The 16578-nt window shown below is 36.7% G+C and overlaps 2 protein-coding genes and 1 long non-coding RNA gene across 4 annotated transcripts; 2 read left to right on the top strand and 1 right to left on the bottom strand.

Annotated features, from left to right (window-relative positions):
- Window positions 1-559: 559 nt before the first annotated feature.
- LOC132155234 (protein crumbs homolog 1-like) lies at window positions 560-12989 on the top strand. 2 transcript variants are annotated; one of them, XM_059564109.1, is made up of 9 exons: window positions 560-733; window positions 2198-3145; window positions 4668-5218; window positions 6268-6433; window positions 7825-8731; window positions 8852-8893; window positions 11319-11441; window positions 12178-12284; window positions 12387-12989. In XM_059564109.1, the coding sequence occupies exons 1-9, from the start codon at window positions 685-687 to the stop codon at window positions 12428-12430; spliced, it is 2937 nt and encodes a 978-aa protein (XP_059420092.1). In that variant the 5' UTR covers window positions 560-684; the 3' UTR covers window positions 12431-12989. The 2 variants fall into 2 exon arrangements, with proteins under 2 accessions (XP_059420092.1, XP_059420090.1); XM_059564107.1 differs by having other exon boundaries at window positions 561-733; window positions 12178-12989.
- Window positions 12990-13369: 380 nt separating this feature from the next.
- Window positions 13370-16129, top strand: LOC132155236 (alpha-2-HS-glycoprotein-like). The gene is made up of 7 exons (XM_059564110.1): window positions 13370-13687; window positions 14012-14122; window positions 14203-14287; window positions 14368-14519; window positions 14609-14713; window positions 15102-15170; window positions 15617-16129. The coding sequence occupies exons 1-7, from the start codon at window positions 13478-13480 to the stop codon at window positions 15953-15955; spliced, it is 1071 nt and encodes a 356-aa protein (XP_059420093.1). The 5' UTR covers window positions 13370-13477; the 3' UTR covers window positions 15956-16129.
- On the bottom strand, window positions 15168-15623 carry LOC132155237 (uncharacterized). Its single transcript, XR_009437231.1, has 2 exons — window positions 15459-15623; window positions 15168-15335 (listed from the first exon to the last, which is right to left on the bottom strand). It is a non-coding gene; the product is annotated as an uncharacterized LOC132155237 (long non-coding RNA).
- Window positions 16130-16578: the final 449 nt, after the last annotated feature.

A 16578-nucleotide genomic window follows, 5' to 3' on the forward strand; every position in this document is an offset into this window, starting at 1 on the left:
ATGATCTGAGGGTTCCTGCCAAATTTGGTGACAGTATGTAATATACTTGGTGTCTATGAATTCCTTGCGTCATGCCAAGTTTTTTTTTTCCAGGATTGGATTAATTTCCTGTACATCGTTTTTACATTTGTTGTAATACCTATATCTTTTCATTATTTTTACATTTCTGCACAAAATTATTTATGGATCATTTACAGTTTGTACTGAAGGTGTCTGAGAAGTTTTAAAGACTAATGCTCCAAAGATATAAGGCTTTATATTAAAATGGATATATATCTATTTCTTGCCGAGTTGTGTTATTCTGATACTGTTTAATCTTCACTATTCCTCACATTTTAAAAATAATCAGCATTGAAATCTAAATAGTAGGTTATGCCTTTATAATAGAGCTCTACTGTCTAAGAATTGTTAGTAACTTCATTCAGATCTGTCTTGTGTTGTTTTTAGAGGTGAGGATGCGTGAGCTCTCTCAGATTAGCCGTGGCTCCTGTCCTTGGCCTCACACCAGTTCATTACACATGTAAGTGCATTACCATAATCCCAAAGGTAGCGGTGAACCCACTGAGAAGTCAGTCCATCCTAAACACAGATGAATGAGGAAGAGCCAAGGAAGTCTCTGAGGGTTATGGTGTTTTACAAAGGCTGGTTTTTTCCTGCCTGTTTAGTCAGTTTATAACTAAAATCATGTCAAGGCTGGGCACTTCTTTCTGGATTGTAGTGTTGCTCTATGCAGGTAACAATTTTCATTACAATGTTGTCTTGATGCATACTTATGGATTACAAATGTGCATGTTCAGTGGCATTGAAGAAACTAATTGCAACCTGGAATGCATAATGCTTTTGTTCCATAAATCCTCACACATGTGATTTTAATAGAATTGGAAAGATATTTGGTTGTCTTGCTTCCATTATAGCAAGAGCATTTAAGCAAATCGAAAGATTTTACCCAAAAATCATTCATCCCGTTCTAGTATGATCGTGAAAAATCATTCATGCAGTACACAATCTAAATAAATAATAAAATAAATAAAAAAATCTGAGAGTACTTAGTATACTTAATAGTATTCTTAACAGTAGACTTACTATCAACTTTTTGTCTATCAACTTTGATCTGTAATTTTATTGGACTAATATAAACTCAAAAATATTCATGTTTGCACATCCAAGTTCAGTCGTTTAAAATTAAGATGATTAAGCTTATAAATTAATCTAATAAATCATGTAATAGTGATTTAGAACTTTCAGAACTTTTCAGGCAAACTGTAAAAGTTAGGTACTTCTATACACCAAAATAAGTTGTATAAACTAATTTAAATATTTATCCTTTATAAGTTTATTGTAAAAAGAAATATTTTTCAAAGTTGTAAATTAAGCTTTTTTTCAAAGTTGTAAATTAAGTGTTTTACCAGAAAACAGCCATTATACTTAAAAATGTCACGTTTAATTCAGTGTGTTACTTGCCTATTTTCATAATTATTAGTGAATTTTTCAAAAAATGTCTGAGTGAAAATGTTCTAAGTAAAGCTTATGCCAAGTGTTCCCATACTTTGCCCAAAAAGACAAATTATTCAGCTACATCATCAGTGAGCAAACTGAGCATGTTCAGCGGCTAGTTAGGTGGACCCTCACCAAAAAACTCAACATTGTAAATACATGATGTTTAATAATTTGTTTAATAATAAAGTTGCTATTTTAAGTTTTTTTAAAAAAGAAGAACATACCATATACTATGAAATTATTTTTGATTTTCTTTTTTAAACATTTCACTCAAATTGATATGAGCAAAAACATAATATGCAATTGAAAAAAAATAAAATAATTTATTCATCCTCATGTCATTCCAAACCAGCATGACTTCTTTCTTTTGTTGAACACGAAAGATGATAGTTTGGAAGATGTCTTAATGTTTTTGTAAATCAAACTAAAGTCAGTGTTATTTTGGACCTTTTTGACTTTCAATGCATGGACAAAAAAAGTTGCAGTTTTGTGTGTGTGTGTGTGTGTGTGTGTGTGTGTGCGTGCCCACAATTTTTTGTTATGTAGATGAATGAAAGTCTTACAGGTTTGAAATGACATGATGGTGAGTATTAATGGCAGAATAATTTTTTTTTTGGTGAACTATACCTTTAGGTAATATTTGTCAGTGATGTCCATGGCACTGTAAAAAGTCTTGAAACTCTTCTCTTCTCTGCCTCAGGAGTCTGCAGTGAGGAGAATATTAATGGTTGTGATATGAACCCATGCATGAACAGTGGCGTGTGTGAGAATCAGGATGGACAATACAAATGTCACTGTTCCCACATGAGCTATAATGGACACCTCTATGGAGGGCCGTACTGCACGGTAATCCTGCTCGGCTGTGAACGTCACTGGTGCCAGAACGGTGCCACTTGCTATCCGTACCTGGACAAAGGACGGCATCGATACAGCTGCATCTGCCCTGAGGGTTTCACAGGAACGAAATGCCAGATGTCCACCACCTTCTCCTTTGAAGAAACTGGATTCATGCAGGTCCAAACCAAACTCACTAATGTTTTCGACCCTTTGAATGTCACTTTGAGTTTCCGCACGTTGCAGGCAGCGGCCGCTCTGCTCCAGTGCCAAGTTGAAGATCAGATTCTTATGCTGGAGTTAGTGGATGGAAGAGTACGGCATACATTGCAGCGAGTCCAGGACACTGAAAGCGTTTTTCTAGATCTTCCACCGATGGTCTCCGATGGACATTGGCACACGGTCAAGGCCTCGCTGCACAACAACATGCTCGGGCTGAGTCTTACAGACCCGTCTTGCCTTGAGGACATGTGTCATATGGAAGTACAGATCGATCGAGCAGAGCCTGATCTGGGTTCAGGTCTGTCTGAGTTGCCTGTGGTCCAGAATCTCTACATAGGTGGAAGAGGAGAGAATGAGACTGCTTCAGGCTTTTTGGGATGTATGAGGGATGTAAGGTTGGATTCACGCATAGTGGTGCCCGGACTGGGGCTTAGGAGTCCTGCTAATCAAATGAATGTGAAACAGGGCTGCAGTGACTGGGACCCCTGCAAGGAAAACCCATGCCAGAACAGAGGCAAATGTGTCAAGACTGGATGGAGAAGCTTTAGCTGCGAATGCCATCGGCCTTATGAGGGCGAGCACTGTTTAGATGGTAAGATCGCGCTTACATTATACTACTTGGGTTAGTTTGCATATAGAATGAACCAAATTATGGATTTAGACCCTTAAAGGGATAGTAATTCTGTCATTCAAAACGGTATGGGTTTCTTTCCTCTGTTGAACACAAAAGAACATTTTTTGAAGAATGTCATTAACTGATTTGCTGGTGGCCTTTGAAATCCATAGTTCTTTTTTAATTTTTTAAGGTGAACTATCTCTTTAAGTCACTTTCAGAAAGGTTTGAATGCCATTGCAATTTTAAAGTTTCATCAGCAAACAAATTCAGGTGCCTTTAAAAGGGGGTTTGCCACAGAAGAACCATTTTTGGTTCCCCAAAGAACCTTTCAGTGAACAATTCTTAAACGCAGGTGTGAAGAACATTTTATATTCTAAAGAACCCTTTGTCCAATGGAAAGATTCCATGGATGTTAAAAGTTGTTCATGGAACCGCAGATGCTTTTTTAAGAGTGAAAAAATTGTGTTTCTCAGAAATATAACTTTGCTTTTTTATTCATTTTGCAATGGCGTTTTTTTGACGTTGCAGTGATTTTTAGTGGATATGAAGATGTTCTCCTCAAATTCACATAGGTGTCCTAACAGAGTAACTACACATTAACTGAACTTGATCCACTGGTTGGACAGCCTAAAAATGACCAAAGGCTTCTTTACATAGAAAAATATGTCTATTGGATTATCATCTAAAACAACACGCACTTCATGACATCTTGTGCTTGAGAAGTAAGTTCTTTTTTTTTCTTCTTCTTTTTTCTTTTACTATTTAAAGTAGCCTATTTCTGATTAAACCAAGATAGAATTTTAAATAATTTAGAATGAACATTCATCTTTTCTGGTCGCCATTATCTCTACAGCAATGTCATTGATAAAACTGCTTAGCAGAGAAGCTAAATTTAGTGCCCCTTAGAGGGTCAAACTTAGTGCAGAGACATAAAATGAGATTAGAGTGCTAAAGAAATCACCCAGACATACACTTAGGCAAAAGCAAACCGACTGCATATGAAGGGTTAAAACCAGTCACACCTGAACTGTGGCTTAAAGAAACGTGATATTAACATATTTAATCCAGGCTAACTTTATAAGACAGATCCTGTTAAGAAAGAAACCAGCAGTGATTTATTTTAGACGTATCTTATGATCAGTGTCTTAGTGCAAAACAAATTCTGTTAGGAATGGGTGGACAACATCTATTTTCATAATTGCATTATTTTTTTTTTTGTTGTTGTTGATAATACTGTTCATAATATTCAAAATATTTATAATGCATATTATGTTTTTATGTTTGTAGTATATGCATTTTTGTTGATTTAATAAGAAATTGTCTAAAAAGCTGAAAAATAATCTCTAAAAGTAATTTTTGCATATCACTTATTGAGCACGTAAACACTACATCAAAGGCAGAAACAATCTTCTTGGTCAAAAACCAATAAAAATGTATATGTACTGTATGTTCTGTATTGTACCTTTCTCTTACGCTGCTGTTCACTTTGTTTTCTCAGAGCATGTGACTGCAAGGTTTGGAAGTGAAGATCTGGAGAGCTACGCTGTGTTCACAGTAGAAGACAGTCCAGGTGACAGTAACACCGTGTCCATGTTCGTTCGCACGCGCCGCTCACAGGGCTTGCTCCTGGTCCTCTCCAACACTACCAGTCAGTATCTGCGTGTCTGGTTAGAGGATGGAAAGGTCAAAGTTCAAATCAACAACTTTGAAAGCCTGCTAGGGACAGAAACAGTCAGTGACGGTCAATTTCATCTGATAACTGTGCTTGTGGAGCCAGAATCCCTGTCCCTGTTTATGTCTGCAAAGAGCCAAGGCCGCATCCCCATCTGCAGTGTGCTGGTCCAGGCTGGAGATGCGCTGTATGTGGGGGGTTTACCGGATCGCCGTGCATCGCTGGCCTTCGGCGGCTACTTTAAGGGCTGTATCCAAGACCTCCGTATAAACAGCAGACGCCTGCAGTTCTACCCCATCAGTGTCCCGGTGAGCTCCTACCGGCTCCAGAGCTCGATGAAAGTCATGCATGGCTGTTCTGGAGACGACCTCTGCACTGTAAGCATTTGAAAATCCATGATTATGGTACTGGTATAAAATGTTGGTCAGTTTGCATGTTACTCGGATCAAGAAATGCCCAATTGACATGAAAGTGCTTCAGATATTCAAACGATTTCACAGAAGAAACAATAAGCACTCTCTCAATTAAACATTGCAATCACATTATCAGCAACAATATTTGTATGTTTGAATATTTCAAATCTATTATGAATGATCTGATTAATAATCAAATATTATAAATGATTAAATCAATTATTACAGTGTTCACAATTCTGGAATAATAATGCTTGACTTGAAGCATACATTTTTCCCCCATTTTGCTAAACTTTCTAAATTTGTTTGAATATATTGTAAACTTCAAATATTTTGGAAATATTATAAATATTAATCAATTATGAATGACATTATTCATAAAGTTCATAATTTTGAAATAATAACGCTTGACTTGAACCATATTTTTTTTTCCAATTAACTAAATTTCAAATATTTTGGAAAAATTATTTCATCATTCACAATGTTAATAATTCTGGAATAATAATGCTTGACTTGAACTATAATCTTTTTTTCCAATTTGATAAAATTTCTAAATAAAGTTTATATGTTTGAATATTTTGTCAATTTCACAAATTATGAAAATATGATACATTTTCATATATTGTGAATGATTATATATTTCGCAATGTTCACAATTCTGGAATAATAATGCTTGTCCTCATCCATACATTTAGACATAACTCCCTAATTATGATTAATCTGTATTTTATATTTTGCAAACATCAAAAATTCTGAAAAATGTGATAATGTTCCTTATAGTATGAATTATTTCATCATTCACAATGTTCATAATTCAGGGGTAATCCATACCCTTTTGTCTGAATCTGTTTGAAACAGATTCCATGGGTCTGTGGACAGCAGTTTAAGAAGCACTGCTAAAGAACTAAATAATATTATGTGAAATTGAAGGGCAGTAGAGTCTTTTAGATGAATTTTTAGTATTTAAAATGAGAGTTTGTACTGTAATGAGTGATTGTGAGTATCTGTTTTAGAATAATCCCTGCTTGCATGGAGGAGTGTGTTACTCCTTGTGGGATGATTTCACGTGCAGCTGCCCACCCAATATAGCGGGACAGCGCTGTGAGGAGGTCAGGTGGTGTGAGCTGTCTCCATGTCCGTCCTCTGCCGTGTGTAAAGCCCACACTCAGGGCTTCGAATGTAAGTTGAATGTAAATTTTTCTAATTAAAAGTGTTAAAGAAAAGGTTGATGATGTCTAAGTATTAATACTATGGTACCTATCCTCAGTTCAGTTATATAACTGATAATTGTCATGTGTAGCTATTCTGGGGATTTATAAAAGCCTTGAAAGATTATCCTTTGTTGGATTTGCCACGCCATGTGTGCTTGTCCTGAGACCGTGCATTGGAGCATGTTAATGACATAACCATATGTTGCAGGGAAGAAATGTAATATGGTGTTCAGGGGATACACGTTGGAAGTAAAAAGAAAATAAGGGTCTGTTTATTCACGCTTTCTGAAACATGTATCACCTGATACAGTTCATGTGAACAAACATGACTAGAGGAATTTGGAACTTTGGAGGTCTACTGCAATGATTCTCAAACGTTTTAACTCCAAGGTCTACAGAAAGGTGCAAATACTTGTCTGATTTATCTTATTTGCTGAATAAGGAGTAAGGATAAGTACTTTTTTCAAATCACATTATTTAACCCAATAAATAGGCCCACAGAGTTATTGTCACATGTTTCCCTCCATGTGTTCCATGTCCCATGTTCATTGTCTCACTCCTGTGTCTAGTAATTATCTCTAGTATTTAAGTTCCTGTCTTTGCGTCTCTCCTCTGTCGGGTCTACATCGACCATATCTGTGATGGTCCTTGCTCTTATGCTGGATTACCCTTGTGTTTTGAGAAATTAAAAGATTGTTAATCATGCTCCTTGTCTCCTTGTTCCTCCCGCAGTGAAGTGTAACAGTTATAAGATTTTATTAATTGACAGTTCTTTTCCAGATCTAAAATTCAAGACTTTTAAAATTAGGTTTCCTCATATATTCAGTGTGAATACTTGTTCTTATACTTGTTTGGCGTGTAAATGAAAATAAGAAATATATTACTTTTTAGTTGTTTTAGCTCATTTCATTATCTTGAGACCGTCGCAATGTGGGCCTTGTCCTAAACTTCTCAATATGACCTGTGTGCCAGACTAAATGCTTTTTTTTTTGTTTTTTTTTGTTTACAATTTTTCACATCACAAATAGTTTGCATGAAAGTGACAATGTAACTTTAAGATATTTCTAGCCACATGGACTGGAAAACAGGGACTGAAGTAAATTTGAGACCCAGCTACTCAATTTTAACTTGAGTCATATAAAAAAACGAAATGCTTTAATAGTAAATGAAAGCACTGAACAGGATTTTATAGTTAACTAAACTACAACTTAAATCATTAGAAAACATTAAGTAAACAATAAAATAAATGTTAACTGATGAAGAGCTATGACGAAAAAGATTAAATTTATATATTTATTGTTCTATTTGAAAGTAGTATGCATGTGATGCACTGATGCATTTTTCCTGACCACTTTGCAGGTTTGGTCAATGTTAGCCTCCGCAGCGACAGCCACATAGTCACATATCGTGGCAATGGAAAAATACAGCGATACCTCGGCAGCATTTCAATGCATTTCCGTACCAGGGAGCAGAATGTGACTCTACTGCATGCTGAGCGGGATTCTCAGTTCATTACCATTTCCATCCACGATGGGCACGTGGTTTTAGAGCTGCAGGGAAAAAAACAAACCTCCTATGTATATATCCACAGCCTGGATCTGGTGAATGATGGACAGTGGCACAAAGCAGACTTCAGCATGGACAGCCCAGTCCTCCAGTCATCCAGATGGAGATTAGTTCTGGATGAGCACTGGGAGAAACCCTCCATTTCGTTTACAGCCTCAGAAAATCTGGATTTCCTCAGAGAAGATGTGGACATCATCTTGGGGGGCTTGGGACCCGATTCGGAGGGTAACTTCGCTGGCTGTCTCGGTTTGGTGGAGATTGGAGGCCTTGCATTGCCACATTACAGTGAAGTGGAGCTGAACCTGCCCCGACCCCAGGAGGAGCAGTTTCTGAGGACTTCTGGTATTCCCTACTTCGGCTGCTGGGGATCTAATGTCTGTGAGCCTGACCCTTGCCAAAATGATGGGGTTTGTGAAGATCTGTTTGACTTTTTCAAATGCCATTGCCCATCTGATTGGGATGGCCAAAGGTGTGAATTCACTGTAGATGACTGTGCATCAAACCCGTGTGTTCATGGATCCTGCAGAGCGATCTCATCTGGATACGAGTGCTCGTGTTATGCAGGCTACACCGGCAGGCGTTGTGAAACAGAGGTAGATATATGTGCCCACCACAAGTGCAGCAATGGCGGAACATGCCTAAGAGGACTGAAACATTACTCATGTCTCTGTCCAAGAAGCACAACGGGTCCTTTCTGCAGGTAAATATGCTTCCTATGCTCACCACTGCAATGCAACTCAAGAGATGAAGTCTTCAGCAGTGTCTTGAAATGCTGACTTTCTTAGAAGTGCATGCATGTAATGTTTCATTTCTGTTTCAGGGAGAGAGTTCCAGAGCTTCCATGGTATATCGACAGGTTTCCGTGAGTCTGACTTCTTAAAATATAAATTCATTATCAAACTGGGGGCTAGAAGAAATCGTACCAGTAGTTATTGCAGAATAAACACTGACATGGTGATTGCATCCCCATTTTACAACAGTAAAATATTTTATTAGTTCTTTAAATGCAAAACTTTTTGCAAAGAAAAAGGTTCCTAACAAATGGATTTGCTCAAATGACCAACAAAAATGTTCAGACAAAACGGACATTTACGGCGTAATTTATAGTCATATCATTAATTATACAGCTTTTCACCACATGAATAAAGACGAGGACATAAAATGTTTTTTGAGAAGAAGGCATTTTAAAATCTTGAATGTAATGAGTGCAAGCGCTGCAGTGTGATATGAGAGATATGAAAGAAGCGTCGGCCTCAAATACCGGATGAGTGGTGTGTTATTTTCCATTGCTTTTGATAATGGTTGTTACTAAGGGATAATGTACACCCAGCCGGTTGTTATCTCAGAATGATCCCCGATAGGGTGATTGGTCTTGTATCAGCCTGAAAGGGTTTATCTGAGATAACAACTGGCTGGATGTACATTATCCCGCTTATAACATGACTACTTTCCACATAAGTAAATAATTAGACGCAAAATATTGATTTGAGTTGAAATATTTGAACACAAAGCTTCTGTGAAGACAGCAGCTGTGAGCAAGCAGTAAATTCAAAGTAGACGGACATTTAAGGGAAATGGTGCAGTCAAACCAATTATTACACAACATTTCACCACATAAATAATTAAGGCAATAAAATAATTAATTAAACCATGTCAACACCGGATGCAACAGTTGTCACCAACAGCTAAAGTCTGTCCACACTGGATCTGACAAAGAGACCGTTGAAAATCATTTGAAATGAATGTCAATATGTCATAAATACAACGCGGCAGCAGTTTTCTGTCGGTGATTTTTTGTGTCGCTCCGTTTTTATACTGTCTATGGTCGCACCACCTTAGAAGGTCGTGAGCCAGCTATCAGAATCAAGTATTCCAGAGAGTTGTGTAAAAACAGCAAAATTATGTATAATTACAAGCAACTAACCATAAACCAAACCCTTACCTTAGCCTTAACCATATAGTAAGTTAATTAACTTGACTCTGTGCTCATTAGTGTAGTTACGTTGTAACATCGTCACCTTAGAGTTACTTTTTCAAAAAAGTAACGGCAGTTACTTTGTTTTCCCATTTATTGACTGACAATTCTCCTGTGCCCATATTGGGAATAATCGGTAGTACAGAGGGGTTGTGTGCGCTGTTTAAACATGATGTGTTTCTAGACTAAATGTGAATGTGCATTAATTCATCCCACTCGCAAAAAAAAAAAAACGAAGACAAAAAAAAACTAAGATTTAGTATTCATCAAAATGAATTAAAACCGTGAAATGCAAACTCAGAATATAATGCGAACCTGCAATAATTAAATAAAAAAATGAAAAAATGAAATGTTAAATAACACAAATGTATTTAATCCCATATTAACTAATGTCTTTTCTGCTGACCTTTGATGATCCAGTTCATCCATACTAATAAGCAAAAATGACTTTAGATAAACTAACAATTGTGCTTCATTGTTTTTTTTTTATTGCTGAAAAGTGTTGAGCCGTCTTCTCCTGTACAGACATGAATTTACTTTTCCTTCAGCTTGAGGTTCATTCATTACACTTTTTAGTGTGAAAGGGCTTTTACATTTGCTATAAATAGAACATACTATGTTAAAAACAATCCTGCTCATATTTAAAAAGTAACACAAAAGTAACGTAACGCATTACTTTTCATAAAAATTAACTAAGTAACGTAACTTTTTTAGGGAGTAACGCAATATCGTAATGCATTACTTTTAAAAGTAACTTTTCCCAACACTGTTTAGGGGACAATGTATTGTTCTTATAACCCTATCAATTAATATTTAAATGAATAGCTCTATTTACATGTTAGCAAGGGTCCCTCACGTGATCATAATTTCCTTGGCATCCACAAGTTTAATAATCCCTACTGTAAGACAATGTCTGATAATTAATAAAAATGTTCTATGAAGTATGAATGTGTGTAGTATGACTGTAATCCATATTCATCATGTTGTCATTGTCGTGACTTTTGGCAACAGTTGGATCAGTTCACTGCCACTCACAACTCCACTCCCGTGACCTCATGGGATAGTAAACAGATGATCAGATATGCACTTCAGTATCTCAGTATCTCAGTATAGGTCATCCAGGGACTTTTGGCCTGCTGTTTTATGAACACTGTGAATTCGGACATAATAGTTTTCACATACCGTTTGCAAATAAAGACCTGTAATATATGATTTTCTCTATAAGAATCTTTGTTGCTTATATAATTGTAGTATCTTATTAACAAGAATATGTCTTAAAAAAGTGTTCTCCTTTTATCGCATTTTTCTCTAGATACCCTAAACTTCCTGTGTCTTTCTGTGGGAATGAGAGATGGAATTACAGTTGCTTCAATGGTGGGAATTGCTCTTCTGTAGAGGATAATTGTGACTGTCTGCCTGGATTCACTGGACAGTGGTAAGAGTGACACACAGTGAATAGGTTGAAAATATTCAGAAATCATTCTAATATGCTGATTTGGTGCTCATGAAACATTTATGATTATCAATGTTGAAAACTGTAGTGCTTCTTCATATTTTTGCAGAAGCTATGATTGTTTTGCAGGATTCTCTGATGAATAGAAACCTCAAAAGAACAGCATTTATTTGAAATAGAAATTCTTTGTAACTTTATAATTGTCTTTATTGTCGCTTCTGATCAATACAATTTTTTTTGAAGAGTATTGTATATGCACACACATGCAAATAAATATACAAAAAAAAAATATATATATATATATATGATTAGCTTAAAAATACCTAGCACACACATGTTGACTGTAATAGTCCATTTCACTTTAAGGACTATCTAATGTCTCATTCTGAATGGGTGCATTCAAAATTTGGCCTGAATGATCTTAGTGGTTCTGTCTAAGCCAGAAAACATTAGCTATAGTAAAGCTATTATTATTTATAATACTTGAATAAACACAGAACAAGTCCTGCACTATTTGTACATGAATGACACGTTACAATGCAGCTTAACAAAGAGAAGTGTGCTATTAGCAATCAGACTAATAAATCCCATGGACTAGTAAAGAAGGAGAGAGCTACAAACTTTTTTCAGAAAATGTAATCTAGTTTTTCTGCCTACTTTTTGGACTGTGCCATGAGATGGTCTTCTTTCCATCTGAATGACTGATTTTCTTCGACAGGTGCGAGCTGGAGCTGGATGAATGTGCATCTGACCCCTGCCTTAATGGAGGCTTCTGCCGCAATCTGATCAACAGGTTCCAGTGTGTGTGCGAGATGAGCTTTGCAGGTGACCACTGTCAGATCGACGTCAGTGACTTCTACGTCTATGTGTTCCTGCTCCTGTGGCAGAACATCTTCCAGCTGTTGTCATACCTGATCTTGCGTTTAGATGATGACCCAGAGGTTGAGTGGAACGCAGCCAATGATGACTAGGACCAGAAGCATGTGGGCTGATGGATGCAATACATGAAGGCCTTTAAATATTATTAAAGGTCACTATGGGAAGTCGCAATCCTTGGACAAAATGTAGTTAAGAAACATTCATTGAGAATACCAATATGTGATTTGTTGTCTGCTAGTAGAGCACTTTAAACAGCATATTCTGAATAATAATTTGGAGAAAATGAAACATTTTAGAATAATAATATAAAAAATAAAAACTCAGATCTGTACACATTGTAGCATCTGACAGTGAAAGGCTTTACATGTGCCTTCTTTTTCCTCATAAATATCTATTTTTGAAAATGTTTTCATAACATGTGCACAACACTAGAACAAATGTGGTTAATCATAATATGTATAAAGCCCAATGTTATGAAATGCTGTCATTTTCTGATGATAAGGAAAGCATGGATTTGCACATGATTAAATGCTTTTTTCTTTTCTTTTTTTTCTGGATTCAATATTTAATCCTGGACTTTTAGACCACTGTGCAGTAGTTGAACTGGATTTCCGCAATAGTCAGGCAAATAGAGTCACTTCAGAAAAACAAGTTTGCATGAAGTTATGTTTGCTTTGTATTGCTGGGCATTGATAAGCACTAGAAACAGCTAAATCTTTTATTTAGAAGTATAAAAGTAAGTGTTGAAATCTGACAAACTTTTACAAAAACTTTAGTCAAATCAAAGGCTTTTACTTTTCTGATTATATTTGTTGAAAATGCATGAACTCTTACTGTGAACTCATTCAAAAAAACTTGACTGAAGGGGAAGCGGGATGTTTTCATTCAGGCTCTATTCATGTTAGTTTTATCTTCAAGGACGTGGTCAAAGTTTAAAAGCACCCCTGCTTCCCCTGCTTCTCGTTTACTTTGGCACCTGAAGTTGGTTCATTGGAGTCATTTACGTAACAGAAGCCACAATGTCTTTACATTGGCCACGTGGTCAAGACTAAAGTACGTCATATATATACAGCAAACCAAACCCGGTTACCTTCTGTCAACATATTCGCTTGAGGATTTCGGGGTTATTACTGTTCAGAATGAAGCTCTGTGCTACGCTCACTGTTCTCGGGCTCCTGGTAATGGGGTCACGGGCGCAGGGGGTGATGCCCAGCGTTAGCTTCCCTCCCTGCGATTCCCCGGAGGCTGAAGCAGCGGCTCTGGTGGCACAGGATTTCCTTAATGCTCAACACACACACGGTTACAAATATGCCCTCAATCAAATTGAGGAAATCAAGATCGTCTCTATGGTAAGATAACCGATAATTGTGAATGATGCTTGTATGATGGTGTATGCAAGTTGGTAACATTGTCTTTAAAAATTTAGATATGGTATTGTATGATAATTTTATCCACTGAACTGGACGAACCATAACATCCAGTTTATGGAATTTATACAGTATTTCGTTGCACACTTGTGATGTGCTTCTGAAATGTCAAATTTGTTCTATAAACTAACGTTTTTATAGCTACACTACAATTCAAAAAAGGTTTCTTTTACATCAAAATCATCATTTAGCACATTTTATCACTGGTATAAATGGGGCTTTTAAGATTCAGATGTCTTTCTGAAGCCACTTCAAGCGGATACGTATCATCTGGAGTTGGATTTTCTGGAAACTACATGTCATGTCTTGGATCCAACGCCAGTGAGCCTTTGTCCAGTCAGACAAAAATTTAATACGGTGAGAGGCAACTTTATTTATGTGTACTTTCAGAAATGTTATATTGCAATTAATCAAGTATCTTTTTGGTTCTCTTCTAGGCAGTTGAGGCAGATTGTGATTTTGTACTTGCAAATACAACTCAAGGTCTGTCTGTTGTGGCATTCAAGTGTAAAACTGAGACGGGTAAGAGGACAAAAGAGCACTGTAAAACAAATGCACTTGTCATCTGATCACAGAGAGATGTTTTTTGTTGTTGTGTCTAGAATCAGATGAATGCTTAGGCTGCCCTCAACTCGTTCGTTTAAATGACGCGGATGGCCTCCAACTCATTGCATCCTCTTTAGATTATTTCAATAAAAATAATACTCTAAACACAAAGTTTGCACTCCTTGAAATTGGACGCATGACATCCCAGGTAATGAACATGGAGTACTAAAAATTATCTTTAGACGATAAAGCTCCCAATAGACACGTGGTGCTGTTTTCGGATTTTTTTTTCCGCAGATTGCCAGTGGTGGACCCCGGTACTTTGCAGAATATGCCATTATTGGGACAAACTGCACAAGTCAAGATGATGATATATGCATCCCTCAGAATCACAATGTTGCTGTAAGGAAATTGAAAAATCTTTGAGAGAGAGAGAGACTTTGGCTGCTTTGGCTTTGTGTGTCAAAGTCAACATTAAAAGCAAATGCCTCTTTTTAATTTCTGAAAACACTTTCCTGGTTTATTGTGCCTAAGACATTGTTGCTAAACCTTTTAAGTGACTTTACTTTTCAGATGATTTCACCAAGCCCTCTTCATTTTTAAACCCCACCCCGTCCCATTCTGCATGGCCTCTTTTCATGATCAAATCCCACGCATTAAAATCAAGTCTTGTCCTACATTTTTCCTGCTGAATATCCTCTTGTTTAGAAATAACATCAGATTACAGAAGCAAAATGGGTTGAACCGTCTTACATGTTGATGTCTAATCCATATCTGTGACTATTTTTAGATCCATGGCCTCTGTCTAGCTGAAGGTTCTGCCAAACTGAATGATGTTGACTGCAAAATCTTTGGCCCAGTAAATATCTCTTTATTATTTCACATTAACACAATGTGCACTTACAATGTAAAAACTTTTAATGTTGAAAATGCAATGCCTGCTTTTAATCAGTAATTGGATTTATATTAAATCAGAAACATAACCTGCAGTGGTAAGTTTGTTGTATTTTTACAAAAATTAAATCTAATAGTTGTGACATAAATAACTGGGACAAGTTAAATGTATGCAAATAAAGATGTTGTTTAAATTTAATCATATAGTGAAAGGGTAACATCCCAGTGATAACTTTTTTTTTTACATTTTTACATTACATGACTGGCGCAGTCATCCACCAAATAGACTAAATTTCCGTTTGGTACCATTATTGGCATAGAAATTACATCGTTCACCTTTAAACCTTAAACTCAGATTAAGCTAAAGTTACACACACTATACAACTTTAATTATTCTTTTATTCATGACAGACCCAAGCTGCGGATCCAGCAAGCAACGCCACAGTGCAAGTCCAAAAACTTCTGCATGCACACACCTTTGGACCTCAGCACAACCCTTCCATCCACAGCCTCAAACATCACAAGCTGACAGCAATCCATGACCCCTCGGCCAGCAGCCTGCTCTCGGCAGAATCCTCCGAATCAGCCGAATCAGTCAAGGTGGTGCCAAAGGTAGCTACTGTTGTAAAGAGAGAGGTCCCTGCAACAGAAGGACCAGCAGTAGATGCAGCAGCGTCAGAAAAAACACATGTTCTTTCAAAGCCGGTTCTCCTCGCTCCCATTTGTCCAGGAAAAAATAAACATTTCTGACCTGGTAAAATTTCATGACGATATACAGATGACATTAACTAATCTTGTTCTGAGGTAGCCACCAAACTACTAAGTGCAGTAGGTCACTTGTATAAACAAAACTGCCCTTTTTGTTAAGCAATAAAGGCTGTGCCTGTTACTGTGGTGCTGTAATAAAATTTTACTGTTTATGAATCGGTGTTTAGTACATTTTTTAATAAGCAGTGTTTTCACCTTTCAAATTATGAAAATAGTTTGAAATGGTCAATAACAAAAAAAGGTTTGTGCAGATTTTCATCAGAAGATCTCACTGAATATCTCCCATTAGGAAAGATCACTTATTGATGTCATTCTGTCACAGGATGGGAGTCATATCTTTATCACACTCTTCACAGAAATGGCTTTGAGGAAAAAGTCTGTTCATGGATACTGTATATTTTAAATAGGCCTATACAACATTCATAAGTGAGACACAGATTCTCTTGTATTTATTATAAATGGTGTATTTCTAATGCAATTTTGTGCATCATATAGGTAATATTCCCATTCTAATACGGAGCCTATTCAAAATGTATTAATTCTGCTGAACGGTCATGTTACAATAAAAACATTGTCAGATTGAAGGCAAACTGAGGTATGGGTGC

The sequence above is a fragment of the Carassius carassius genome, chromosome 12 (assembly GCF_963082965.1).
Source record: "Carassius carassius chromosome 12, fCarCar2.1, whole genome shotgun sequence".
NCBI lineage: Eukaryota > Metazoa > Chordata > Actinopteri > Cypriniformes > Cyprinidae > Carassius > Carassius carassius.

Excerpts from the sequence above, each read along its gene's own strand:
- LOC132155236 (XM_059564110.1), top strand. The coding sequence starts at position 13,478 with ATGAAGCTCTGTGCTACGCTCACTGTTCTCGGGCTCCTGGTAATGGGG. Across the intron at positions 14,123-14,202 it reads TCAGACAAAAATTTAATACG|GCAGTTGAGGCAGATTGTGA; the intron begins GTGAGAGGCAAC and ends GTTCTCTTCTAG. Across the intron at positions 15,171-15,616 it reads ACTGCAAAATCTTTGGCCCA|ACCCAAGCTGCGGATCCAGC; the intron begins GTAAATATCTCT and ends TATTCATGACAG.
- LOC132155234 (XM_059564107.1), top strand. The coding sequence starts at position 685 with ATGTCAAGGCTGGGCACTTCTTTCTGGATTGTAGTGTTGCTCTATGCA. Across the intron at positions 8,732-8,851 it reads ACAACGGGTCCTTTCTGCAG|GGAGAGAGTTCCAGAGCTTC; the intron begins GTAAATATGCTT and ends TTTCTGTTTCAG. Across the intron at positions 11,442-12,177 it reads CCTGGATTCACTGGACAGTG|GTGCGAGCTGGAGCTGGATG; the intron begins GTAAGAGTGACA and ends TTTCTTCGACAG.